The sequence below is a fragment of the Tursiops truncatus genome, chromosome 15 (assembly GCF_011762595.2).
Source record: "Tursiops truncatus isolate mTurTru1 chromosome 15, mTurTru1.mat.Y, whole genome shotgun sequence".
In the NCBI taxonomy this organism is placed as follows: domain Eukaryota; kingdom Metazoa; phylum Chordata; class Mammalia; order Artiodactyla; family Delphinidae; genus Tursiops; species Tursiops truncatus.
In genome coordinates this window covers 20,586,861-20,614,714 of record NC_047048.1, presented here as the reverse complement: position 1 = coordinate 20,614,714, position 27,854 = coordinate 20,586,861, and the positions used below count along the sequence as shown (strand labels likewise).

Genomic DNA, 27,854 nt, shown 5'->3' with positions numbered 1-27,854 from the left:
GCCCAACCCACAGGAGCCTTGGTCTCTGGGACTGCGGGATGCTCTCGCTGTACGAGGAGCAGAGCGGAGCGTACCCGGACCGCGCACACGCTAGCCGCGGACCCTTCGGAACTGAGTGAGGTGAGCCCAGCCGGGTCGGGTCGCACCAGCTCGGGGGTTTCAGGCACCGGAGTGGCCTCGGGGTCCCTGGGCTTCCCGGACACTGCCCTCCCGGTCGGCGGCGGAGCGGGCATCAGCCCGGGGCTGCCTCCCGGTACCTGGGATGCTGGGACACCTTCCCAAGTCCATTCGGTCCAGCTTTCTGCTGTCTGCCCTCGCCGTGGCCCGGGACGCAGAGCTGGGGCGGGAGACGTTTCTGAGTTACTCAGAAACCGAGTCTGGGGTGTCCGGGGCCGCGCCCCGCCTCGTCTCTCCACCCAGCACCCGCTCATTCCCTTCCTGGCCTTGGTGAGACGCGTGGACCTGACCGCGATCGTTCTTTTTCCCCTCTGGAATGTTTTCTCTGTGGTGACTGGGGTTGCAGAATGTAGCAAACACTTGAAGCGGGTTGGTTGGGTTCTCTCCGGCGGCCTCAGCGCGGGCTGCCCTGGGGCAGACGTGGCTTCGGCCACAGCAGCCGGTCTCTCGGCGCGGGGAGGTCAGGGGCTGCAGAGTCGCCCCCCGGGATGAGCGCGGGCCTGGCGCCCAGAGCCCAAGGCTTGGGTTCCATCACTGAGGTCTAGGGGATAGTTGACGTCGGGAATGGGCGAGAGGGGTGCAGTAGAGAATCATGAGGGACTCCGGAACTCCAGAGAATTCTTTTAATCCTTCCTCCCCGTGTGGCATCGGACAAGTTGCCTAAACTCTGCACCTCCGTCTTCTCCTCTGTGCCTCATGTAATAATAATGGGGATTAAATAAGGTAATGTGTGAAAGGAGTAGGAGGAGGAAGTCTGGGAGTAGAGTAAGGGGTCAATAAATGATAGCTGCTATTGTTTCTGTTGTTCGTGCTGTTGCTGTTGCTGTTACTGTTATTATTATTATTATTATTTGAGGAGCAGTTTGTAGTTAAAGGCATGGTTTCAAATCCCAACTCAGCCACTTTCTAGGGTGACCTTGGACAAGCTACTTAACCTCTCAGTGTCTCAATTTCATGTGTATAATGGGGAAAATTATGGTGCCTATCTCAGAAGATATTTGTGGAAATTAAATGAGTTAATACCTGGAAAGTGCTTAGAAGAGTGAGTGCTGGGTGTCAGCTACTAATTCTTCCACAGGGGCATCATGTTTAATCAAGCAGTATAACCTAAAGGTAGCTACAACCTTGCTTTGTTTATAAGTTGAAATATTATTTGTGTGAACGTGTATATGTTTTATGCTGTGCAAGATGGGTTCCCTTCTTTCACCTGTGGTTTCACTAACATTGGTGGCTGATCCACTGGGGTCAAGGTAGTCCTGGATAAGGGGCTGATGGGGCAGAGGGACCCCAGGAGTTATCTTCAGTGAGAAAATGGAGGGTTTGATGACAGAAGCTTCCAGAATCACAGTTTCTGTTGAACGTTCACAGAGGAGAAAATCTTCCCTGGGTTGCAGTTTTATTTGACAGGAAATTGTACCTGGATCTAGGTTTCTTAAAACAAACTCTTGCTAATTTTTGCTTTTGGATTGTAGTGAGAGAGGAGATGAGGATGGGCAATTTTAAATGACAAAACACAGTAAATCACATTCTTCTTGCCAAGAGGCTTCTTGCATAATTTTGAGGGTCAGAGATCACAGCAAGACCATATACGTCTGTGGAGGGTTAGAGTGGGCTGGCTGCCTTTGGACGTCTCACCTTCCTTCCACAGCACTCTGCATCCTTGCCATCATAAACCTGAAACCCACTAACATCATTAACTTGAAAGCCTCCCACCTTTGCCCCAGCTCCCGATTTTGGATAATACCCCATGGGTTCAGGGTGGAGAAAAAGTATTTCCTCAATGCCAGAATCCTGCCTGAAGAATGTGATGGGGCACGGGGACTGCCCTGTATATCCTACTCCAAATTCGAGTATATCCTAATTTGCCGCTGTCACCGACGGTAGGCATAGGAAACAGAGTTTCCATATTCCCCCTCCCCAGTACCAGTGCTCACCAATACTAGTGTTAGGAAGTGGCCACACTACCTACCCAGAGTTTGGGAATTAAATAGCTCAGGATTCCATCTCTTTCCACCCCCCACTTTAGTCCCACGGACTGTTAATTAACTGTCTTGGGGAGGGGGCAGCACCCAGCACAATACCGGGCCCCTCAAGGCATATACCATGGTGATAAAGGCTGCAAGATTCCAATCCAGTGCCTCCACTTCCTAGCTGTGTAATTTTGCACAAGTTACTCCCCCTCTCTGAGCTCATTTTCCTCCTCTGTAATCTGGAAGTAATAATAGTATGCCTACCTTACGGCATTGTTGAAACATGAACTGAAATATATAGAGAGATTATATATATTTGGAGAGAGATTGATTATATATATGATATATGGAGAGAGAGACTGTATGCATTTGTGAGGCTAATGAGACCATATATTATTTTAGTTCACTTTTTAAAAGATTATTATTTCACATTGTGAAGTTTCTGTAATTCAGGGGCAGCACGTATATTGATGAACACGGTCATTTGCTTTCCAACACTCTTCCCCAGACAAAGTTGTTATTAAATCAAAGTGTACTCTCCAGATTCTCTTAGAATCAAGGAAATATGGCATGGTGCCTGGCAAATATTAAGTGGTCAGTATTTGTAGGCTATTATTATATCAGGTGCTCTAGAAACACTAAGGGCTTGACAGTAAAGAGAAGTGAAACAGAAACGAAACAGAAACACCCCACTTGCAGTAAAGCAGCTGAGAAAAGGCTGGGAAGACACAGCTGGGCTGGGAAGGGACTGGACATGATCTAGGGTGGCTGCCCGGAAATTCTCTTGGCAGATTTTATCTGTTAGAATCGATTTGCAAGGTGCTTGCTCTGTGCCAGACGCTGAGCTGGGCACCAGAGGGCAGGGCGAGGCAGGAACGATGCCCTAAGGAAGGCAAGCTAATGGAGACACTAAGATCAGACCCCTCGATGCTCTGATCACGATGGAGCTTGATAAGAGGGGCGTGGAGGCTGGTTGGGATGGGGCTGCCCAGAGGGTTCCTGCTCCAAGCACCTAGGGGGAAGTTCCTGCAAACCGTGCAGTGATTTCACAGGTTACACCTCACCCAGCCTCCAGAGAGCTTGGCCTGGGGGCCACAAGAGAAGGAGGCAGCTCTTTGGCAGCTGTGGTGGCCCAAAAGCAAATATCCTGGAGCAAGGGTCAAGGCCTCAAAACAGACTGTCCAGGCCAGAGGGAAAGAGGAAGGCAGCCTCTGAGGACATGAGGGCTGGTGTTTCCCAGCGCCCAGCCTCCGGGCTGTACCCACTCACCTGCTTTTTTTTCTTTGCCCCTCCAGCTTGCCTGCCCCGCCAAGTCGCATCTTCACCATGGCTGCTGGAGAGAAGATCAAAGCCAAAATCAAGAAAAATCTGCCCGTGCGGGGACCTCAGGCACCTACCATCAAAGAGCTGATGCGGTGGTACTGTCTGAACACCAACACCCACGGCTGCCGCCGCATCGTGGTGTCCCGTGGCCGCCTCCGGCGCCTGCTCTGGATTCTGTTCACGCTGACAGCCGTGGCCCTCATTTTCTGGCAGTGTGCCCTCCTCATCTCATCCTTCTACACTGTCTCTGTCTCCATCAAAGTCCACTTCCAGAAGCTGGATTTTCCTGCTGTCACCATCTGCAACATCAATCCTTACAGGTAAGAGGAAGGAGGAGGGACAGGGAGGGGGGTCACGCCCCCTCCAGGTGCCAATGCCCCTCCCAAAGGTGACACACTCCAGCCTGCAATCATGCTTTTTAGAAATTTGAATTCATTGCCAGTGTTGGGAAACTACCCTCTCCCAGGTTTGAAATCTGTACCAAGGTTTCAGTCCCTCAGCTACTTCTGGGGATGGGCTAGCTCAAGGAAGGCAAGAGAGGGAGGCTGCAAGGATCACTTTTGCTTGGTGGTTGAGCCTGGAATGAACTAGCATTCCTCCTACCCTGGAGATACACACACACACACACACACACACATACACACATACACAGCCCAGCTTAGCCATTTCCCCTGAGCTCTCCAAGCTCACACCCTCACTCTCCCCTGAATGTGAGCTGGAGGCTGACTCAGACATGACACCTAGGTGACTTCCAGAAGCATCTCAGCTCATCTGAGCGAACCCAGCCCCACTAATTGAGATCACTGGGCTCTGGGCAGGATCAGCCCTTGGTACTGCCCAATTGTCTGCTGCAGGACCTGTTCTAAGTGGGTCACTGGAATCCTTCTCAGGATTATTGAAAACTGATCTGTGAGGCACATCGGAATCTGGCAGAATTTGTCAGAGCAGGTGTGAGGGTGGGGAGAAGGGAAGAGCAGGGGCGACTCTCTCACCCAGAGTCATCAATGAGTTGATGGCAAAGCTCAACATCAAAATCAGGTCTAAACTCATCCTCCACCTCAAAGTCTGTCTTTCTTTCTCCCTTCCTTCCTTTCTCCATCCCTCGCTCCCTCCCTCCTTTCCTCCCTTTACCTCACCCTCCCTCCTTCCCACCCCCTCCTTTCTTCCTTTCATCCATTGTTCCATAATATGTTACTCAGCATCTACAAATCGTCATTCACTGTGCTAGATTCTGGGGCGTGGAAGTGAATGACCCAAACACAGCCTTTGTCCTAGTGCAGCTGATGTTGTAGTAGAGGATTGAAATATTAACAAATATAATTACACTAACAAAATTAATAACAGTGACCATTTAACAGCATATATGTGTGTGTGTATATACATACATACACACAGAGATACATGGATGGATGGATGGATGGATAGATAGATAGATAGAATAAACTCATTGACTCTTGCCAATAACCCCATTTTACAGGTGGGGAAACTGAGACACAGAAAGGCTAAACGGCTTGTCCAGGGTCACACATCCAGAACCAGAATGGGGAACTGGAACCCAGGTAGTCTGGCTCTGGAGTTTATACGCTCAGTCACTATGCTGTGTGGCCTGTGCCCCTAGCAAGGGAGAGAGAGAGTGGGGAGAGTTAAGAGGGAGGCCAGGATCATTTGGTATTGTGAAAATTAAAAGATGGTGTTGTTATGCTTCATGTAGTCAACTCCCAGATCATGCTTCTGTGTCCTTGGGGGCTGTCAAGGTAACAGTTATACCTCTTCCCTCCCAGCATTGATTCGAGGAGAACCCATGGGCAGGGGCAAGTATGCTGGGTCGAGACAGAGCCCGCCCCCTGGAGAGACTCCTGGTTAGCAGTTATTTACTTGTCTTCACTGTGGCTGGTTTATGGGAGGCACCTGACAGTCACCACTCCAGAAATGCTGGTTGGGGCAAACTCATCAACACACTCTGAGAGCAAGCAGACAGTGGTGGCAAAGGTGAAACCACAGGAAGCCACACAAGGGTCATATGGGAGCCTGCCCCATTTACTTGAGCCAGTGGTCACATTGGAGGGGGCAAATTATAAAGGGCCTGGTTTTCTTGGCCAAGTGCTCTGGGGTGATGGGCACAGGCTGACGCACATCGATGGAAAGCAGCATGGGGTAGTGCCAGCTTTCTGCCAGAGGGGTTTTCCATCCCTGACTCCCCCTTCCCACCTTGACAGGTACAGTGCCGTGCGGGACCTTCTAGCTGAGTTGGAACAGGAGACCAGAGGGAGCTTGAAGACCCTGTTTGGCTTTTCAGAGATTACATCTCGGAAACGCCGAGAGGCAGAGTCCTGGAGTTCGGCCAGGAAGGGCACAGGGTCGAAATTCCTCAACCTGATCCCACTGCTGGCCTTCGAAAAGGGTGAGACAAGCAAGGCAAGGGACTTCCGCACAGGACGGAAGCGGAAAGTCAGTGGCAGAATCGTTCACACAGCATCAGACGTCGTGCACGTCTATGAGTCCAAGGGCTTGGTAGGATTCCAGCTGGTAAGATGCACATCCTCACGGTTTCGGGGAATGGGATGGGATAGTGTGTCCAGGGAGGTTTCTCCTTTGCCATTAGCCCTATAGTCCCACAGGAAGAAACACACTCAGTTAGGGTGAATCAGCTGCGAGCAACTGAAACTGATCCAGGCAATCTTAAGATTAAAATGTCTTAGAAGGTAACCAGTAGCTCATGGAGGCCTCTTGAAGGACAGAAATTAGGGAAGATCCAGGGATCCCGGTGGCAAGAAATGATGAAAAGTCATTTCAGATACTGCTACTGGATTAAATAAGCTTCAACTGTTTTCAGTCTTTTTGTTAATCCAACCATAAAGATGGATTCAGATCCCATTTGGGGACTATCTGATTGGCCACATTTGGGTCAGCTGATGGCTCACATAGGGTAGGACATCTTGATGGACAGTCTCAGCTTACTGTATCCAAAGGGTGGAAGGAAATTCTACCAAAGCCAAATTGGGGTGCAGATACCAGAAGGAAGAAAATAGAAAATGAGCAGCAGAAACACAGTGTTCCCAGCAGCACTTGCCTTCATGAGGTGCTAAAGCTTGACTTCTCATCTCTCCTTCTTGGTCCCATTTGAGGGACTCTGAAGAAGCAGCCATTCACCAGAAATGAATTCCATTGTCTTCCTGGCCAAACTCAACCATCACCCTCCTGTCTGTGCCCCAGCCACCTCTGCAAGATGAGAACTACCTCCACTTTATAGTCCCGGTTGCTGATTGTGAGACCTCATGGCTCCGGTTGCAAATCCTGGGGGAAAATGGCCCTTTCTCTAAATCACTGAGCCTTTTTGAAGTCTTCCTGGGTCCTTATATAAGATAAAGTTTCCTTGATACCAAAATCCATCCTTTGGTGTCCATCTTTTTTTTTTTTTTTTTTGCGGTAGGTGGGCCTCTCACTGTTGTGGCCTCTGCCATTGCGGAGCACAGGCTCCGGACGCACAGGCTCAGCGGCCATGGCTCGTGGGTCTAGCCACTCCGCGGCATGTGGGATCCTCCCGGACCGGGGCACGAACCCATGTCCCCTGCATCGGCAGGCGGACTCTCAACCACTGCGCCACCAGGGAAGCCCTGGTGTCCATCTTTTAGGAGAGTTTTCAAGTCCTGTGTGATGAGAACATCTGGAATATACCACAGTTTCCCTATAAAACTCTCATTATTATGTATTTTAAATGCTGGTCCTCCCAACTACCATGTGAGGTGGGGAAGGATGGTATTTTGGTCAACATTTTGTAGGTGAAATAATGGATAGGTAATGCCTTGCCCAAGATTCTGCAGAGAGGTCGTGGCAGAGTCTGGGCTAGAATCTCAATTTCTAGACTGTTGACCCAATAAGAAATGGTGAGAGTTGGGTGGGAACTCAGTAGCCATAATCAGTCAAAGCCTGGATGTCTGGGGACCCTGAAGAAGCTGATTTTGCTTCTCGCTTGGTAGGGAGTCATGAGAGTGAGGCTCTATGTCCTTCCTTACTCAGCCCCTTCTTGGTCCTTGAGGCTTGAGAATGATGTATCCCAGGCCCCAGAAGTGAGAAGAAGCCCATCCTTGCCCCAGATATCCCTCCTGTTCCCCTGAGTGTTTGATCTAGAGTTTCAGTTCCTTACAGTCCTTCTGAAGGCCACTGGTAGGGCTGATAGTTCCATCCTGGTGTCTCCTCCTATTCACAGTGTTCAAATGACACATCCAGCTGTGCAGTCTACACCTTCACCTCGGGGGTTAATGCCATCCGGGAGTGGTACAAGTTGCACTACATGAACATCATGGCACAGGTGTCTCTGGAGAAGAAAATCAACATGAGCTACTCTGCTGAGGAGCTGCTGGTCACCTGCTTCTTTGATGGGGAGTCCTGTGATGCCAGGTCAGTAGGGGAAGGCTGCTCTCGCAGCTCCAAGGACCAGCGGCTCTGAGTGCTGGGCTCCTTGCGTGCACCTGAAGCTCAACTAGAGGTCTTGGGAGCAACAGGTGCTCTTCTCACTGACCATGACTTTTGGAAAACGACTTATACAGGAGCTCAGCTCTAGAGTCAGTGAGGAAGGTGGAGATGGTGTAGAGTCAAAATATCCTTAAATTCATTAAATTACTCACAGAAACAGAGTAGTTGATGGTGGACATATAACCTTGTATATTACTATCACCCATACCAGTGAGAACCACTGATCTAGTACAGGAAGGAAAGAAGAAAGGGAGGAAGGAGAGAGGGAAAGAAGAGGGAGGGAAGAAAGGTCTATGTACAGATGTGTGAACTTTCAGATCTTTCCACCTTTAAGAAACACTCAGATTCCTGGTAGAGACTGGGCAGTCATGAGACATTCTAGAGTGTTCCTGCTTATCTGAAGTGCTTTCTTCATTCTTTTGAAATACTAAGCCTTTCTATATGTTAATTGATATACTGACCCTTGCGAAAACTGAGTGATTGGAATCGTGTCTCCCTGAAGGTTGGGTTCTAAAGTCAGTATAAGGACGCATATGATGTAATTCCTTTTCTGGGGATCATTTGCTAGGAATTGGAATGGAAAAAAGTCAAGTGTTGGCTGAGAAATTCAAGAGTAGAGGAAATGGGGGGCAGATGTATTGGCACAAAGAATGCCGAGTCAGGATGGAGATGGAGGTGAGAAGATTAAGAGGGAGAACAGAAAGCAGAGAGCGGTTCTACATCAACAGGTGTCAATTGGACGAGGGGCCTTGTTTGTCATCTATCAGAGGAAAGATGGGGGAAGTAAGTCATGTCTATCATCCACTGTCCACAAAAGAGAGCTGGCCCGTTAGCACTGCCCATTGGGACTTCAGCTCAGGTGCATGAGGGGAGTTCCCAGCACGGCCCTTTTCTGACCTGTATTCTCCCTCCCCGATAGGAACTTCACACGTTTCCACCATCCAATGTATGGGAATTGCTACACATTCAACAATAGACAGAATGAGACTATCCTCAGCACCTCCATGGGAGGCAGTGAATACGGTAAGGAGATCTGCACCAAGGAGACCCTGGGGTGCTCTAATGGCAAGCATGCTGGCAGCAGGACAATTGGGGATGCTTTAGGCCTTCCAGAGATGCAGGTTTGCCCCACCTGGCCAGAAACTTGGGGCACAACTTTTCTTCTTGCAGTGTTTCCATCAACATCCATGTCGGTTCTTTCCTTCTTTATCAGAGTCTGTTTTCCTTTCTGACATCTCCTCTTTGCTTTCGAGAGAGCAACACGGACAACCCTGGGGTTTCTTCTCCCAGGGAAACCACTCAGGTTTAAGCTTGTAACTGGAGTGAGTAATGCTGGGCAGGCAGCTTCCAGATGGACTTAAATCCAGACGTGCTGAACAGGAGATTAGGGAAGCAAACACACCTTTATCTTGGTTAAGATGACAGATTCTGGAGCCAAAACCCAGCTCAGCCACTCACTGTGTGACCCAGTGCAAGTTACACCCCTTCATCTATAATGAGGGAATAATAGTAGTATCGATGATACAAGGTAATTGAGAAGACAAAATATAAAAAGCACTTAGAATAAGACCTGATACACACTGTATTAGTTCGGTTGAGCTGCCATAGCAAAATATTACAGATGGGTGACTTAAACAACAGACATTTATTTTCTCACAGTTCTGGAGATTGGAAATCCATGGTCAAGTTGCTGGCAAATTCAGTTTCTGGTGAGGACTCTCTTGCTGGCTTGCAGTTGGCCATCTTCTCTCTGTGTCCACACATGGCCTGTCTTCTGTGGAGAGAGAGAGCTTCGTTGGCTCTTCCTCTTCTTAGGAGAACACTAATCCTATGGGATTAGGGCCTACCCTTATGACCTCATTTAACCTTAATTACCTGCCTAAAGTCTGAATCTCCAAATACAATCACATTGACTTCAACATATGAATAGGGTGGAGGGGCAACCTGCGGAGAGACACAAAATTCAGCCCATAACACACACTATACACACAATAAATGCTAGATGTGGTTGTCATTACTACTATTACTACCATTACTACCATTGCTGCTGCTACTACTATCACCACCAATAATTACTACCTCCAGTATTAGTATTACTACTACTCTACTACTGTGACTTTTGTAGAGAAGGCAGGAACTCAACAGACTGGACTGGTTTACCTACAAAAGGAATTCTTGAAAGGTCCTAAACAAATTGAACATGATTTGATATATAGATATACTCCTACAAGGAAAGGCAAGATCTTGTCATGGAGGAAAACCTACCTGGACACCTCATCTTTGTTACTGTATTCTCTGTGTTCTTACCAAATCTGCAAGAAACCATAATTCAGGGCACACACGTCAGTGGGAAGAAGAAGTAGTCTGGGAACTGTTGCACAATCCTGGCTCTGCTGAATGTGGGCTGTGTGACCTTGAGCAAATCGCTTCCCCACTCTGGGCTTTGTTTCCTTTACTTACAAATAGAAGAAGTCAGAATAACTCTCAAAGTTCTCTTCTTTCAACACATATAGGCCCTGCTCTCATTTGTTTACCAAATGTTTATTGAGTGTCTTCTCTATGCCAGGCCCTCTCCCAAGTCTTAGGGACACAGTGGTGAATAAGACAGATGCCATCTCTGCTTTCAGGGAGCTTGCATTTTGTTGCAGAGAGACAGATAAATGAGTGAACAAGCACATAGATATTATCTGGTTATCAATCCTAGCGAGCGTTATGAGGAAAATAAAGCAGCGCAAGGGTAGAGAGAGTGGCTGGGGCTGAGATGGGGGGTTTATTTCAGATAAGGAGGTCCAGAAAGCCCTCTGGAAGGAGGGTTATTTAAAGATGGAAAATACGCATTAAGGTCCATGGAAGAGCATTTTGGGCACTAGCAAGTCCAAGGACCGCAAGAAGGAAATGGATTTGGTGTGCTGCAGAAACAGAAAGAAGCCCAGCCTGCTTGGAGCTTCCTGATGGAAGGGGAGAGTGGAATGAGGAGGGAGGCAGCATCATCTCCCTGAGAGCCACAGTCAGGTTGCTGGACTTTATTCTATGGCATCCCCGTGTATGCAATGAAATGCCACTGAAGAGTTTCAGGCAAGGGAGTGACCTGATCTGATTCCTGATTTGAAAAGGTCCCTCTGGCTGCTGGGCTCAGATGAGACTGCAGGCGCAACAGAAAAAAAAAGAGTGGGAACAGGGAGAGGAGTTAGGCCAGTGATCAGATTCACCACTGGTGTCTCTCCCTGAGGGTTGAAGCAGCCACAGCTCTGTGTGTCCCTTTGGGTGCCCAGCAGAACTCCCCATCTCAAAGAACCACATGGAGATTCGTGTCTCGGGCAGGGTAGTAGTTTTCCTTATGCTTAGCAAACCTGCAGTAGTGACACTGTTTCTGAGCCCTATTTTGGGCTAAGCCCTGGAGACAGAGCAGTGAACAAGTCAGGCTGGAGTTTCCAGTCTCACCTTTGTCTACCTTTCACTTGTGGGAAGTGCCTGGGTCTTGGTTTTGAGAATCTCAGAGCAGTGGGAGAGGTAGGCTAGCACCAGGGAACGTTCTCCTGGCTTTTGACCACAGCAGGCTGCCTTATCCTCCCAGGGCTGCAGGTCATCTTGTACCTAAACGAAGAGGAGTACAACCCCTTCCTGGTGTCCTCCACTGGGGCTAAGGTGATTGTCCATCGGCAGTTTGAGTACCCCTTCATCGAGGATGTGGGAACAGAGATTGAGACGGCCATGGCCACCTCCATAGGGATGCACCTGGTAAGAGAATTTTCTGATTCCCGTCGGCTTGGTGAGGAGGACAGATTTTGTTGAAGGATAACCAGTGAGGTGCAGCTTATGGAAAAGACTGTTGGTTTCAAAAGGAAGCATGGTCTAGTATTTTCCAATGGTTACCCCAGTGGTCATTCTAGTAGTTATACTAAAGGCTGTCTTCGTATCTTTTGTATGGATGAACAAGGACAGGATGCCATTTTGGATAAGAATTGAAGGAACCTTCCTTGTTCCAGAGACAAATGTCAGCATTTATGGAACCTGTGCTGGTCAGACACTAACTATGTATTTGTCACTAATATAAATAGAGCAGATTAACACCTTTCTGGGACACCTAGAGGCCACTGGGGCATGTAAACCACGATTGGAAAGTCATTGGGCCATCAAAGGTCTATTTGGACCATCCTACTTCCATCAGTTTCACCTCATTTACCGAGAGCCACTCCCCTCAAGTCTTTGACCTTTTCTGACCTCAATAGGTGCTGAGAACACTCACACCTGTCAACGAAAGCACATCTGGGCTGCAGACTCCAATCCCTGAGTCAGTCACGCCCAATGGAAGCACAAGGGCAAGGCGAGGAGTGTGCTCAGACGCCCCTGGCCATGCTTGTACAGTCTCTTGTTTGCAGGCCTGGGGTCTTTTTATGCCAGTCTCTGTCTCACTCTGTCTCACTCTCTCACTGTCTCTGTCTCTTGCTCTATTTAATAGAATAACTATTAAGTACTTATTTAAAGGGAGTATATGCACAAAGTAAAAAACCCAAACAGTACAAGGAGCCTACCATGCAGGTGTATCTCCCTTCTATCCCTGACCTCTGGTTCCCTCCTTCCTCTTCACGGAGACTATTGCTGCTGCTTCTGTGTTCCGCCAGGGATGTGATAGTCTGCTTCAAGCATGTGTGTGTGGGTATAGGCATTTCTCCTTTCATGCAAATACAAAATACTGTTCTGCCCCATTTTTCTTTTTTTTTTTTTCATTTTAACATCTTTATTGGAGTATAATTGCTTTACAATGGTATGTTAGTTTCAGCTTCACAACAAAATGAATCAGTTATATATATACATATGTTCCCATATCTCTTCCTGCTTGTGTCTCCCTCCCTCCCACCCTCCCCATCCCACCCCTCCAGGCGGTCACAAAGCACCGAGCTGATCTCCCTGTGCTATGCGGCTGCTTCCCACTAGCTATCTACCTTACGTTTGGTAGTGCATATATGTCCATGCCACTCTCCCGCTTTGTCCCAGTTTACCCTTCCCCCTCCCCATAGCCTCAAGTCCATTCTCTAGTAAGTCTGTGTCTTTATTCCTGTTTCACCCCTAGGTTTTTCATGACATTTTTTTTCTTAAATTCCATATATATGTGTTAGCATACGGTATTTGTCTCTCTCTTTCTGACTTACTTCACTCTGTATGACGGACTCTAGGTCTATCCACCTCATTACAAATAGCTCAATTTCATTTCTTTTTATGACTAAGTAATATTCCATTGTATATATGTGCCACATCTTCTTTATCCATTCATCCGATGATGGACACTTAGGTTGTTTCCATCTCTGTGCCCCATTTTTCACTTGATACTATGGCTTGGAAATAGTTCCATATGAGTACACATACAGATTCTGCCTCATTCTTCTTAAAGACCCATAATAGTCCATTGTGTGGGTGAGTTATTGAAGCAATTCCCTGTTGATAGACTTGAGACTGTTTCCAGGTACAGCTAAAAGCAATGGTGCAATGTGAGGTGTAGTCATCGATTGCTTCCTAGAAGTATATCAATCAGTATATGCATATTAGCCAAGTTGTCCTCCAATAAGGTTGTATCCACGCGGGTATTAACCAATTTTTAATCTTTGCTAATCTGTCAAGAAAAAAATGGTATCTATTATAATTTTTTTGGTTTGTTTGTTTGTTTGTTGTTTGTTTGTTTGTTTTTATGGTACGCGGGCCTCTCACTGTTGTGGCCTCTCCCGTTGTGGAGCACAGGCTCTGGACACGCAGGCTCAGCGGCCACGGCTCACGGGCCCAGCCGCTCCGCGGCATGTGGGATTTTCCCGGACCAGGGCACGAACCCGTGTCCCCTGCATCGGCAGGCGGACTCTCAACCACTGCGCCACCAGGGAAACCCTATTATAATTTTTGACAGTCATTCTTAGTGGCATTTTTTCACCTATTTATGGAGGAAAACAATCTCCTTGTGGACTCTTTGTTCATGCCTTTGTTTATATCCAACCTCAGTATCCCAAATTAAACATATTAGCCCTCATCCCTCACAAATTTTTCCTCCAGCGCAGTCGTTTCCAAACTTGTTGATCAGCAGATTCAGATCTACTGAATCAATGTCTCTGAGAGATGAGCCCAAGGATCTGTATTTTTACCAAACTCCAGTGGTCATTTCAAGAGGCCACAAACTCAGGAACCTCAGCTTTAGAAACCTGAGTAGTTCAGAATGAGAGAAGAAAAGTGTGTCTTCCTAAGAGAAAGTAAAGCTAGGATGACACCAAAGCTTTAGCACAGCCATAAATGATGGCTTCGGAGTGAGTTATAAAGTGATATGGTGGGCATTGGGGATTGTATATTCCTCCATCATCTATTCATTCAACAAGCATTTTCTGAGCGCATCCTGTGTGCTAGATGCTGGGGCTACGTCCGTGTCCCCGGGACTGTCGCTGTCCTTTTAGAACTTAGGGTCTAGCAGAGAGAATCCATAACAAACAAAAAATTGCACAGGTGATTAACTCTAATCATCATAGGTGCTAAGAAGGAGAAATACAGGATGCATGAGAGCACATCACAGAGATGCCTGATTTAGGGCTTTTTAATAGGGAGAAGAGGGGAAGTTCAGGGGGTGCTTTCCTGAGGAAGTGGTATTTAAGTTGAGACAGCAGAGAAGATAAACTGGCATCTGTGGCTTCGGTGCCTCACCATGTCCCATCCAAAGGCAACCCTGGACAAGAGAAAACAGCAGGATGGTACCATCTGTGAAGCCGTGTCATTTAGTGGCTTTGTTCAATGTGGGAAATTTGTTCCAACATGAGAAGTGTTGTGTACCAGCTTGGGCTGTGTGAATGCTGATTGCCCAAGGAAAAATCTTGAGCCACAACCTGCTCGAACTGTGGTTTGAAAAGACTTTAAGTTACTATCATTTTTTTTTTTTTTTGGCCTCACCGTGTGGCATGCGGGATCTTAGTTCCCCAAACAGGGATCCAACCCATGCCCCCTGAATTGGGAGAGCAGAGACAACCACTGGGCCACCAGGGAAGTCCCTTTAGCTTACTACTTAAGGAGCGAGGTCTCTATCTCTGTTCACTGGCAGATTACAAAACTCCCAGATCAGAAGAGCGAACATTTTGATCCAGCATTTCTCAGGCAGCTTTATACCTTGAAGAAGCACCTGGGATTTGCAGCACATTCTTACCTTCTGCCTCTCACAGTGTCTGCGCACTTAGAGCTTGGGAAAGTACAAAAACTAAGGAATTGCCCTCTGGTTTTCTTCCCTGAGCTTAGAGAACTATCCATCACACTGTTAAGCAAATGCTCTCTTTAGCAATGATGGTAAACAAAGGCATGGGTCGCTTTTCTGCTACACTTAATTTGAGATATACAAAATCAAAGCCACAGAGCAGGGTCAGGAAGCTCTAGTTCTGACTTATGAGCGTTTGAAACGACAAAAAACTAGGGATTACTGAGAGGTCACCAGAGAGCCACTAGAATAAGTCCAAACAAACTAGACTTCCGTTCTTATTTATTTTTTATTTAGTTATTTATTTCCTTTCGATAGGCATGTTAAACTGGTAGACTCAGTTTGTTAGGCAGTTGGTTAACTACTCTTCCTTCATTCACTGAGGCATGTGTGTCCAAAGCACTGGATATTCAGAGATGGATACAACAGAGCACCTACCTTCAAAGATTCACCTTTAAGAGAAGATAACATACCTTTGCAACGCAAGTCCAAGCTCTGTGAGAACAGGGACCTTCTCCGTCTTGTTCCCAGGCTCAGTTCTTAGAACGTAGTAGATCCTCAGTAAATATTGTTGGATAGATGGATGGGTGGCTGGGAGCCGGGACAGAAGCTTTTGGTGAAGGCTTTCTAGGTGATGGATTCTTAAAGGACAATTGTCAGGCAAATAGTATCAGGAAAGGCTAGTCCAGACAAAGGGCATAGCAATTACAAAGGGGTCGCAGAAAGGATTTGAAGCCAGGTAGTGAGGCATTCTGAAAAACCGCTTTGGCTGAAGTGCAATCAAGATACTGGAGGGTTTCCCTGGTGGCGCAGTGGTTGAGAATCTGCCTGCCAATGCAGGGGTCATGGGTTCGAGCCCTGGTCTGGGAAGATCCCACATGCCATGGAGCAACTGGGCCCATGAGCCATGGCCACTGAGCCTGTGCATCTGGAGCCTGTGCTCCGCAAAAAGAGAGGCCGCGATAGTGAGAGGCCCGCGCACTGCGATGAAGAGTGGACCCCGCTCGCCGCAACTAGAGAAAGCCCTCGCACAGAAACGAAGACCCAACACAGCCAAAAATAAATAAATAAATTTATTTAAAAAAAAAAAAAAAGATACTGGAGACAGCGCAGTATTTACAGTAACGCTAGAAGGAAATGATGAGGCCCTAGCTGAGGCAATGGCTGTGGGGATGAGCGGAAGTGAATGGACTTGAGAGGTATTACAAGCAACAGGGTTTGACAACCGAGGTCACTGAGGAAAGGCCAGGGGGAGTTAGATTGATAGTTGGGTTCTGGCTTGGGTAGTGGGGTGGATGGAAGCGCCAGGTTCTAAATTAGGGAAATACAAGAAGGGTAGGTTTGGGGGAGAAAAGAACCACTTCAGTCTGGGACATACCCAAGTTGTTGTGCCTTTGGGAAATCAAGGTGAAAACATCCTGCCAGTAGATGCTGTGAACCTGGAGCTCAGGAGAAAAATCCGGGGGCCACGGCGGGGTTGAGGGTGGGGTTACATCTAGCATAATTCTAGACTTGGAAAGGAATGCCATCACCCAAGACCTGAGACAGAATGCAAATGTTTAAGGGCTGAGCAGAAAGAAAATGGAGAAATAGAGGGACCAAAGTAGCAGCAGAAGCTGGAAAGGGTTGGTGTGAGAGAAACAAAGAGGGTTTCCAGGAAGGTGTTAGCTAGGGTGCCAAACGCAGTTGAGAGGTCAAGCAAGGTAAAGGGCAAAAGCTGTTGGGTTGGGCAGCCAAGAGGTCATCGGTTCTCTGCCAGAGCAGTTTTCAGTGGACGGAGTGGAACAGAAACCAAAGTACAATGGGTTGGATCACGAATGAGAGATGAAGAAGCAGGCAAGGGCAAATCCACCCAGGGGAGTGTGGAGCCAGGCCCCGGAGAGGGGCGAGACTTCACTGTCATTGCAAACCTTACTGTACATTTTTTTTTTAAGATCTATTTATTTATTTTTGGCTGCGTTGGGTCTTCGTTGCTGCGCGCGGCTTTCTCTAGTTGCGGCGAGCGGGGGCTACTCTTCGTTGAGGTGCACGGGCTTCTCATAGCGGTGGCTTCTCTTGTTGCAGAGCATGGGTTCTAGGTGCGTGGGCTTCAGTAGTTGTGGCATGCGGGCTCAGCAGTTGTGGCTCGCAGGCTCTAGAGCACAGGCTCAGTAGTTGTGGTGCACGGGCTTAGTTGCTCCGCGGCACGTGAGATCTTCCTGGACCAGGTCTCGAACCCGTGTCCCCTGCATTGGCAGGCAGATTCTTAACCAGTGAGCCACCAGGGAAATCCTCCCACTGTACATTTTTATCTTAAAGCGTGCACACACTTCTCTTCACAAGCATATGTATAACAGGGATTAAGGGCTCAGACTTTGGAGCCAGACAACTGGGGTCCAAACCCCAGCTTTGCATTTTGATTGTGTGATCTCTGTGTCTCAGTTACCTCATCTGTAAAATGGGGATGATAATAATGTTACTGCATAGTCTGGTGAGAATTCAATGAGTTGATTCATGTGAAAATTGAAAACAGTGCTTGGCATGTATTGGGTGCTCCAAAAATATTGGCTATTTACTATACATTTTTTTTAAGAAAAGAGATGTGAAGGGAAGGAAGAATATTTGAACCAAAAAGAGGGGTTAGGGAAGATTTTTCTTATCCTCATGACAAGAAAGTGAGATATTGAGTAAGATACTGACCTGTTCCATATAGTATATAGAAAGTACTAATTATTTGCCATATGTGTTGCAAATATCTTTCCCAGTGTGTGCTTTCATCTTGGTTTTCATTATGCTACTTTTTCACATGCAAAAACATCAGATGTTTACATAGTCAAAATCTTTGTTTTCTTCTTTAGTCATTATGTTTATTGAGGATTTTCCCTCCTGAGATCAGATACTGAGCTGATTTTCCTTCCAGTTATTTTATTATCTCATTTAATAGTTTAACCCACTAGAATTTTATTTCTGCAGGATGTGAAATGCGGAATTCCTCCAAATTCTTAACAAGTAGTCGTAACTTCATATGTTGCATAATTCTTTTTTCCTCCATTGATTAGAAACATAAAAATAACTTTTATAATTATTTATATCTATAAATTATTTTATAACATTACAAATAGCTTTTATAATTTATTACAATTTAAAAACAGGACAAAAGAAAAAAGAGTTAAAACACCCATAATTCCACCTAGAGCCTCCTGCTGCCACCTGGGCTTTTCCCTGGCACAGTTCATACCTTTAAAGAGGTGAGCTAAGGACTCTGTGCAACTGCCCTCCCCCTCCAGGATTCTCAGAAGGAAGCAGATAGGACCTCATTTTGATAAAAATGAGTCCTGTTCCCACATGCACCCACATACAACACGTGTGCACACAGGCGCCTAATCACACCTACACATACCTGTGCTTGCCACACACATATCTATCTACCTATCTATCTATCCATCTAAACTTGCACACACTCTCACACACACATACATATATACCCATTCTCATTTTTGGGTCCCTAGGGGTCAGGACAGAAGCCGAAATGTTTCCCCACGCTGCCCAGATCAGCACTTCTGGTAAACTGACAGTGAAGTGGGGGAGTGAAAGGCGGCGGGGGAGAGAGAGTGAGAGCAAGCCGGGGCTCTGTCCAAGTACATCTAGCTGAGGCTTTGAGAAGCTAAAGACCTCTCTTCCCCTTTCAAAAGGCCATTGGCCCCATCTGCCCCAGCCCCAGGTGTTTCAGGAAGTAGCCTGAATAACCCAGGAGCTCTGAGTTTGATAAGCATCGTTGCAAAGTAAAGGGCCATCGAGTACTCAAAAAGCGTAAAAATCACAATATGGCTTCTCACAGTCGGTTCTCTGGAAGTGGTCCATGGCCCGGTTCTCAACGTAGAAAGAGCCTCAGCCACCTTTTCCAGCTGCACAGGGCTTACCTGCGTGGACGGACCCTCTCCCCTAGATGCCAGGCTGTTGCACTCTCCCCACAGGCAGGTAGAGCCCTGTACCTAGTAGCTGACTCTCTAGGCTCTGTGGACATCCTGGGCCTGGGGGCTCCAAGGGACATCCGATCAGGGAGATTGCTGCTTGGAGAAGCTTAGAGGGTAGCACTGAATGGAGGTGTCCTCGAGGGAAGCCACTGCTTGGCATCTTCGTGCCCAGATCCCAGCCCAGCCCTGGCATGCACTAGAGGCTCTAAATCAGTTTGCTACCCAGCTATTAGAGGAATGAAGTGAGTCTGTTTATTCTGTACTGACGTGGAAAGACACTCACTCTTTATTATTAGTGAGAAGAGGACATTGCAGGGCAAAGGGAACGTGTGATGTGTGTCTGGATCTCAGGATCGAGATCTGACCTGTTGGAGTGGGTACCCCGGGGGAAGAGAGGAAACCAGACAGCTACTTTCCTCTCTGCTTCTTCGTTTAAACGTTTTCAAATGAGCACTTTTGCCCCGGAGGGCAAATTAATTTGCAATTAATTGAGGGAGACTAATGGGTCAACAGATGAATTATAATACAGACAGAAAGAGATTATAGCCACTTGAGATGTCTGTAGTTTCTACCTGTGCCAAACTTCTTGATTCCTTCCCCCAACCGAATCACCTTTTCTTCTGTGCATCCACTCTTCAAAGGAAAAAGAATTTTCTTCCCTCCCATAAATCTGCCATCCAGTTGCCCTTTACCCTCCCCATTTCATAAAAGACAAAACAAAACTCTTTGTACACACACACACACACCCCCCAAATCCTAGCTATGATATGGTCACAATATATTCAGTTGTTTTCCCCCTTGGGAGACATTACCCCTTTTTTTTTTTTCTTAATTGGCTTGTCTGGATTGTTCCTTTGCAGTGACAAATATTAAGCTAGAACCAAACGTAGTAAGCCATAATAATACATAATTTAATAAGGCTTTCGAACAGTGAGTTACGATGCTCTTACCTCCTCTGGTCAGGGTATCATTCTGCCCTGCTGGGTATTCTTTGGTCCTCTCTAAGAAAGTCCATTTTTTCAAGTCAACTTCTGGGACCAGAAGACAAGAGGGTAGGAAATGAGTCCATTGAGACAAGGACCCCGCGCAGCACAGTCACTGCTCATCTTTCTAATCCCTCCAGCCCCTCCCCGTGGATTCTCCAGTGGCTCACTACCTTCTGAAAACCAAATCCAAACCCAAATTTCTCAGCACAGCATAGGAGGCCACCATGATTTGGCCTTGGCAACCCTCTCTGACCTCATCTCCAGCGACGGCTCTCCCTTGGAGCACGTTCCGGCCGCCCTGGCCCTCTCCTGCCTTCAGCCTTGCTGCTGCCTCTGCTTAATCCTCTTCCTACCTTTCTTGGCAAGTCCAGCTCTTTGTTGCCATTCCATGTCGAGCCAACCTGTCTTTTTCTCAAAGACGTCTTCCCTAATCACTTTTGGAAAGACTGCCCCCTCCTCCCAACCCCTCTAGTCTCTACCCAGTTTCATCGATCACTATCAAAAAAGATCCAGAATGATTTATTGGCTTTTTGACCATCTGTCTACCCCACTAGAATGTGAGCTCCACAAGAGCATGAAACTCGTCTGTTTTGATCACTGTGGGTTCCATAGTGCCTAGAATAGCATCAAGCTCCTAGTAGGTGCTCAATAAATATCTGTTAAATGAATGACTGGGTAGCTGCTCAGCTCCTCGAAGCTGCTAGAAATGCCCCTCGTCTGGGTCCTGGGGGAGGTCAGGGCTGAATGTGTGCTGCTGTGATTACAGACGGAGTCCTTCAAGCTGAGTGAGCCCTACAGCCGGTGCACGGAGGACTGGAATGGCGTGCTGATCACGAACATCTACAATGCTACGTATTCCCTCCAGGTACAGGCTGGAGGCAGCACCCAGCCCCGGGTTGTGGTCTGGACCCAGGAAACAAAGTTATATATAGGCTGGGGCGTGTCTGGGACTGGGAACTGTGGTTAGAATCCTGGGGTTCATCCAAGGACCTCAAGAGCACATGGTGCCAGCTGGTTCTGGTCCTCTTCAATCCATCTGTAACCAGAGCTTAATTGATTCATCGAGGTTTGCATGGAACAGAATGTACAGCTGAGATCCACTTCCTAAATGGGCCTTGGCGAGCGAGGGACAGGAGGGGGAAGCAGTCTGGGAGAGGCACTGGGTGAGGGGTGCCCTTCACCCACTGATGGCTTTGGGCAACTTGTGTGCTCTTCAGCAGTCGCCAGGGCAGTTTGGATTGGATCCGGGGCTGCTAAGTGGCAGCTCCCAGGTCCCTTCCACCCTGCTCACCTGGTTTTCCTGGATGGTGTTTAAAAGTCAGGGAATTTCACAAGAAAACCCAGATTTCTAGCTTCTCCTGAAATACAAGGTCTGGCAACATTGGGCCCATATTCCTACAGGATAAACAGTGGGTGGAGTGGCCTTATCAAAGGAGACATGTTCTCTGGTTCCCCATGATCTCCACCACCCGCTAGTGTACTAACTATGTCAACCCTTGAGTGAGATCACCTGTTACACTGCCTCCTGTTCTGGCAGTCTGCCCTTCGCCTCCCACCAGGACACTAAGAGAGCCAATGAGAATCATCCCAGCAGAACAAAAGGACCACGTGCCCTGAGTGCACTGAGTCCACTAGCTTCCACCAGAGCTGAGCTGAGGGGTGGTGGAGACACTGAGTGAAAAGAGACCAGTAGTCAGACAATGTCTGCTTGTAAGAAATAGAAACACATTCACACTGACTTCAAGACCAAAAAAAAAAGTGGGGGGTGGGGGGTCAGCTCGTTGGAAAGATACTCTGGATAATATTTAGTGAGAGGCTACCATTTACAAACACTTTACATCTTTCAATTCATACTCACAACAACTTCATGAAGTAGGCCTTGTTATACTTATTTCAAAAATGAAGAAATCAAAGCATCAGAGAGATTAAGTAACTTGCCTGAGGTCACACAGCTGGGAGGTAGCACAGCTGATATTTGAACTCAAGCAGCCTGCCTTCCGAGCCCACACCGTTAGCTTTTATGCTGTAAGCTTCGTGGATATTATGATCCCCAGGGATCCAGCCTGGAGGGCTTGGACCTGAGAATCGGAAAGTTGGGGGCTGGGTTTGTTTCTCTGTTTCTTAGCACCTGCTCCAAGTTTCCCACTTATATCTGGGTCAGCACTTACATGATGGAAAATGACCACCGCAGCTCTAGCTCAACCTGGCATCCACATCTGTTTAAATTCCCAATAAATTTTCTAGCTTTGTCCCTGTGGCCCAGTTGGCTGTGACATGAGGGGTACACTATGCTGTCTGCCAAGGCTGTGGGAAGCTGACCCTCTCCGACTGAGGGATGTAGGGAGGGGATCTCTGGCATCCACGTGCAAGGAGGTTAAGGGAATTCCTGGGTCTTGTCTTTCAGATCTGCCTTCACTCGTGCTTCCAGGCAAAGATGGTGGAGAAATGTGGGTGTGCCCAGTTCAGCCAGCCTCTACCTCAGGGAGCCAACTACTGCAACTACCGTCAGCACCCCAACTGGAGTGAGTGAGACCCACCCCCGCCTTGCACACACCAGGAGCGGGGTCAGCCCAGCCCTGGCAATAGCTAAGGCGCTCCCGGGACCCTGCCCCTATGGCCTTTGGCCTGAGGGAGATACTGATAGAGAGACACCGACCAGTTTCACTCCTGTTGTGAAGCCTGGCTTGAATTCTACTTTCTGATTAAGGATCAAATGCTACACCCCAGCTTGTGCTAAAACCTTGAGCACCTCTGTCAACTCCAGGAGGTAGGAACTATTGATAGTATCCTCTGACAGAACAGGTAACTGAGGCTCAGAAAGGTTAAGCAACTTGCCCAAGGTCACACAGCCAGGGAGCAACAAAGCTAGACCCAAAGCAAGGGCTGCTAACCTGCCCCCGACCCCAACTCAAGTTCTTAGCTGTGGCAGTATTCTGTCTCTCAAAATCACAAGCCAGAAATTGTTTCCAGAGAACTAGTGTTTGTAGAAAGTGGAAGGTGAAATCATTAAAAGGAGACTATGGGGGTACCACTGGAAAACCCTAGGAAGGGTCCTGTGACCCCAAAGCTCATGCCACCCTGCACTCTGTCCCTCAGTGTACTGCTACTACGAACTGCACCAGGCCTTTGTCTGGGGAGAGCTGGGCTGCCAGTCGATGTGCAAGGAAGCCTGCAGGTGAGTGGACCCAAAGCAGTGGGATGAGCAGGGCTGGGCTGGGCCAGGCCACCCACCCTCACTCCATGCCCTTCTCCACGTAGCTTTAAGGAGTGGACGCTGACCACCAGTCTGGCGCAGTGGCCATCTGAGGTTTCCGAGGTGAGTTCTCTGTCCTCTCTTCCCCCTAGAGTCCTCAGCCTGGAGCCTCATGTCCTGATTGTGTCCTCTGGCCTCAGGGGTGATCCACAGGGGAGGCCTGGGTCAGGGGCTGGGGCTGAGAGGGGAGAGCAGACAGGCTGGCTCTGGTCTCTCCAGGCATCCCCAGGCCACTTCTTTCTCCACCACAGAAATGGTTGCTGTCTGTTCTCACTTGGGACCAAGGCCAAATAAAGAAAAAACTCAACAAGTAAGTTGACCTCCACCCTGCTTCCTCTGCTTCTGCCAGCCTCCGCCCCAGCCTCCTCACTTGACTCCTCAGTGCCAAACGCTCTCCTTTTCATTCATTCATTCATTCATTCATTATTTCTTTATGCAACAAATATTTACTGAGTTCTTATCATGAGCCAGGCCCTGCTCGAGGCCTGGGGCTCTCAAACTTTTTGACCATGACCCACAGTATGAAAATACTTTTTCCATTGTGGCCCATTGAATACATAACTGAAATAAAATTGTCATGAAACAGTACTCCCTTATGATGTACAATGCATTCGGCTGCTTCTCAAATGTTGCACACTCGTGTACCAAACCAATTGTTTACATCCATCCCAGTTGGTCACAGCACAGTTCTGAATGATTAGTGCCCATATCAGTTGATAAAAATTTCGAATCTCTCTGTGGATGCAATCTGATCTTTTCTATTTCATTTTGTAAAAGGTACTGGTCATGACCCAGTAAGTTTATTTCATGGCTTCCTGATGTATCTTGACCCACTTGGAAAAATACTCCTTTGAGCCATGCAGCTTCTAATTCCACTTGAATTTTCCACATCGAAATTCACTTCCAAGGGACCTTTAGCAAAAATCAGCCAGGGCAGAGTTCAGGGACCTCAGCAGGTGGAGACAAAGATGGGAGAGGGTGGGGGGATTGCCGTGTGAACCCACATCTCTCTGGGCCACTACTGTCTCCACAGTGCCCAGCCCTGGGCCAGATCTTTCTAGGTTTGAATACCAGCTCTGCCAATCATGAGCTGTGTAGTCTTGGGCAAGTTACTTATCCGATCTGTGTCTCAGTTGCCGTATCTGTAAAATGGGTACAATTAAAACATACCTGCCTCATAGAGTTGTTGTGAGAATTAAATAAGTTGACTCACATAAGGTTCTTGGAACACATAAGGTTCTTACAGTGCTTGGCAACACAGGAAATGGTCAGTAAATGCTAGCTGTTATTATGGTTGTTATCATTATGACCTTACACCCAAGCTGCCTCGCTCATTTACATCACTCGCCTGTCTCCCGTACATGTTTTAGACTGCAATCAAACAACTACAATGTCAAGGTTTAATGGAGAACATTGTGCTGTGGGAATGCAGCTGAGGGAACTTAGTCTACAGGTGGGGAAATGGTTTTTGAGTGAATGAATGAACCAGCCCCAGGCCAGAGATGTGCTCTGTGGTGCAGAAGGAAACCCAGAAACCAGGTTCTAAGACCCTGTGGAGCTCAGAGCCTGGTCTGTGCTGGGGGCTGGGCAGGAGAGAGAGAGCCACGCTGAGAGGCTGTCCATCTGGTAGAGTGCAAAGGCCTCCAACTCACCTCGGCCCCGCCTATTGGAATCTTTACAGGACAGACTTGGCCAAACTTTTGATATTCTACAAAGACCTGAACCAGAGATCCATCGTGGAGAGCCCTGCCAACAGCGTGAGTGGCTTCCTCCTGGGACATGTCCCGGGTCTGCGAGTGTACGCATCTGCCTGGCCTTGGGGAGCAGAGTCAGATGGTGGGGGTCCAGCCTGAGCTCGTAGGGTCACCAAAGGCCAACCAAGCGTCAGATCAGGCAGAGTAAGAGGGGACAGGAAGGCTGCCCCCATTTCCCCCCAAACCTGTTCGGGGCCAGGGCTAGCCAGTGACTCCCTTGGGAACTGGGGTCTTTGCATGAAGCCAACTTGGCGGGGGCCCCTCCTGATAGTCTGGCTTGGCCTCCCTTGCAGATCGAGATGCTTCTGTCCAACATCGGTGGCCAGCTGGGCCTGTGGATGAGCTGCTCCATCGTCTGCATCATTGAGATCATCGAGGTCTTCTTCATCGACTCCCTGTCCATCGTCGCACGCCACCAGTGGCACAAAGCCAAGCAGTGGTGGGCCCGGAGACAGGCGTCCCCCTGCCCCGAGGCTCCGCCCAGCCCTCAGGGTCAGGACAACCTGGGCCTCAATATAGACGATGACCTGCCCACTTTCACCTCTGCCTTGTGCCTACCTCCAGCCCCAGCAGCCCAGGTGCCGGGCACGCCGCCCCCCAGATACAACACCTTGCGCTTGGAGAGGGCCTTCTCCAGACAGCTCACAGGCACTGAGGTGTCAGCTGAGTCCTGAGGTAGGCTGGGGAAGAGAGACCGAGCCAGGACCACCAGCCATGGTCTGAGAACGTAGACCCTGTCTCCTGCACACAGAGCGGATCCTCTGCACCCCCTCTGGGCTTTTCAGAGACATTGACTACAAGTCTACTTTGAACAAGGTGGGGCCTGGGCATGCGCAAGGGACTGTTGGACCCCACCCAGCAATGCTCACAGCCGCCCAGGATGAGCTAGTTCCTGCAGCCCAAACCCTTAGGACATCTGCTACCGAGACAGATGGGACCGAGGAAACGCGGCCGGCCTGGACAAAGGCCAGGAGAGAAGCCTGACAGAGTTCTTCGGAGAGAAAGACTCCTCCAAAGCCCTGAGCTGGGGGTTCCAGCCACTCCCCCAGCCTGGGCTGGGACCCAAGGATGTGACCTTAGGTGTTGAGGCCTGACAATCACTGCCTGGTGCCAAAGATAGGAAGGAGGAAGCTTCAGGCCTGGAGCTGGAGCCGTTTGTGAATAAACTGCTTAGTCACTGACATTGGGGCGAGGTCTGCTCTGTACCCTGAGGCAGGAGCTGGCCCACAATGCTCGGAGTGTGTGGAGGGGAAGGGTACACTGGAGGGAGGCCTGGGGGGCGTGACAGGAGGTCCTCACTCCAGGGGGGGTGTGGGGCCTATTCTGGGCAGCTAAGCCAGTGCTCTGGGCCCTTTCCCCAAGCAGAGAAGGACCAGGGAAAGAACACTGTTGGACACTGCTGTCCAGTGGTAGCCTGAGCCATAACGGATTATCTCCTGATAACCCGCTCAGCTGCTCCCCCTCCAAGGCAGACCCCGTACCCCCACCAACGGCCTGAGCCTCACCAGCAAGCCAACCACGGGGACAGCCGCCTCCTGGCGTATTCACACCTCCCAGGGAGATAATAGCTAACATGTATTAAGCGCGTAGTAGGTGCTCAACGTCAGCTCGAGGGCCGTGTTCTGGCTCCCGTGCTAAGCGCTCACAGAGATGGGCATAGGAGACTGCAAATGACAACACACAGGCCAAATCCCATTTTTGCTTGTGACCTAAGAGTGAGTTGGATGGTTTTTGGTGGGGTTTTTTCACTATTATTAAAAATATCAAAAGAAGGACAGTTTGTGACCTGAAAATTATATGCAATTCAAATATCAGTGTCCGTAATAAAATTTTATTGGAACACTGTCACGCCCATTCATTCCCTAATTGTCTTTGGCTGTGTTTGTGCTACCATGGCTGGCAGAGGTGAGTAGCTGCAACAGAAACTCTGCAGCCCCCAAAACCAAAAGTATTTATTCTCTGGCCCTTTACAGAAGAAAATACCTGCCAACCCCTGGACTAGCACAGTAAGTAGGTATCCCACTGTATGGATGAAGAAACTGAGGCATAGAAATGTTGAGTTACTCGCTCAGAAATGTTGGGTGACACAGCTAGGAAGTTGCAGAGCTGGGATTCTAACCCAGGCACTGTGACTCCAGACCACGCCCCCGACCCTGTGCACTTTATCACTCCATCATTTTGCATCCAGTCAGTGTCTGTGCCTTATATGTGTGAGGCTCACGTCAGTGCAGGTGGGAAGAGGGGTAGGCTCCCCACCTGGCTGTAGGACAGAAGGGAGTCTCACATCCGTGGGTGTGGAGAGGCCTGCATTCAGGACTGCTTCCCGCTCAAGCAGAGGCAGAAGTCTTGGTGAAAGAGCAGGGATTGGGGGACCCTGCCTGGTCCAACCCAACCTCAGACCTGTGGCTGCCAGAGCCGTCTCTGCCCCCTGCGGTGGTTCCTCTGGCCCTCATGGGTGGGGCGCTGCTAGGAGGCATGGCAGCCAGCAGGGAGACGGTCACCGTGACCCCTGGCTCCCCTGAGGAGTGGGCTCAAGCCAGGGCTGACGCAGGCAAGCATCAGGTTGCCGAAGGCAAGAGCCTGGCTCCTGTCCATGCTGGGCTGGGGTGGCCGCAGCCAGTGCTGCCAGGGAACCTGCAATGGATGCCTGCCTGGGCGTTGCCCGGAGAGAGCTTCCTCCTCCCCAAAGCAGGAGGGGTGGGGGCCAGGCCCTCACGTTCATGGAATTGACCCGCCTCAGCATGACATCACAGGC

General features: G+C 48.7%; 1 protein-coding gene across 1 annotated transcript; it reads left to right on the top strand.

Annotated features, from left to right (window-relative positions):
• SCNN1G (sodium channel epithelial 1 subunit gamma) lies at positions 1–26,944 on the top strand. Its single transcript, XM_019921786.3, has 13 exons — positions 1–120; positions 3,443–3,790; positions 5,687–5,996; positions 7,678–7,868; positions 8,863–8,966; positions 11,518–11,681; positions 20,859–20,957; positions 22,497–22,614; positions 23,189–23,267; positions 23,351–23,408; positions 23,597–23,655; positions 25,027–25,102; positions 25,393–26,944. Exons 2-13 carry the CDS (start codon positions 3,474–3,476, stop codon positions 25,771–25,773), a joined length of 1,956 nt encoding a protein of 651 aa, XP_019777345.1. The 5' UTR covers positions 1–120; positions 3,443–3,473; the 3' UTR covers positions 25,774–26,944.
• Positions 26,945–27,854: the final 910 nt, after the last annotated feature.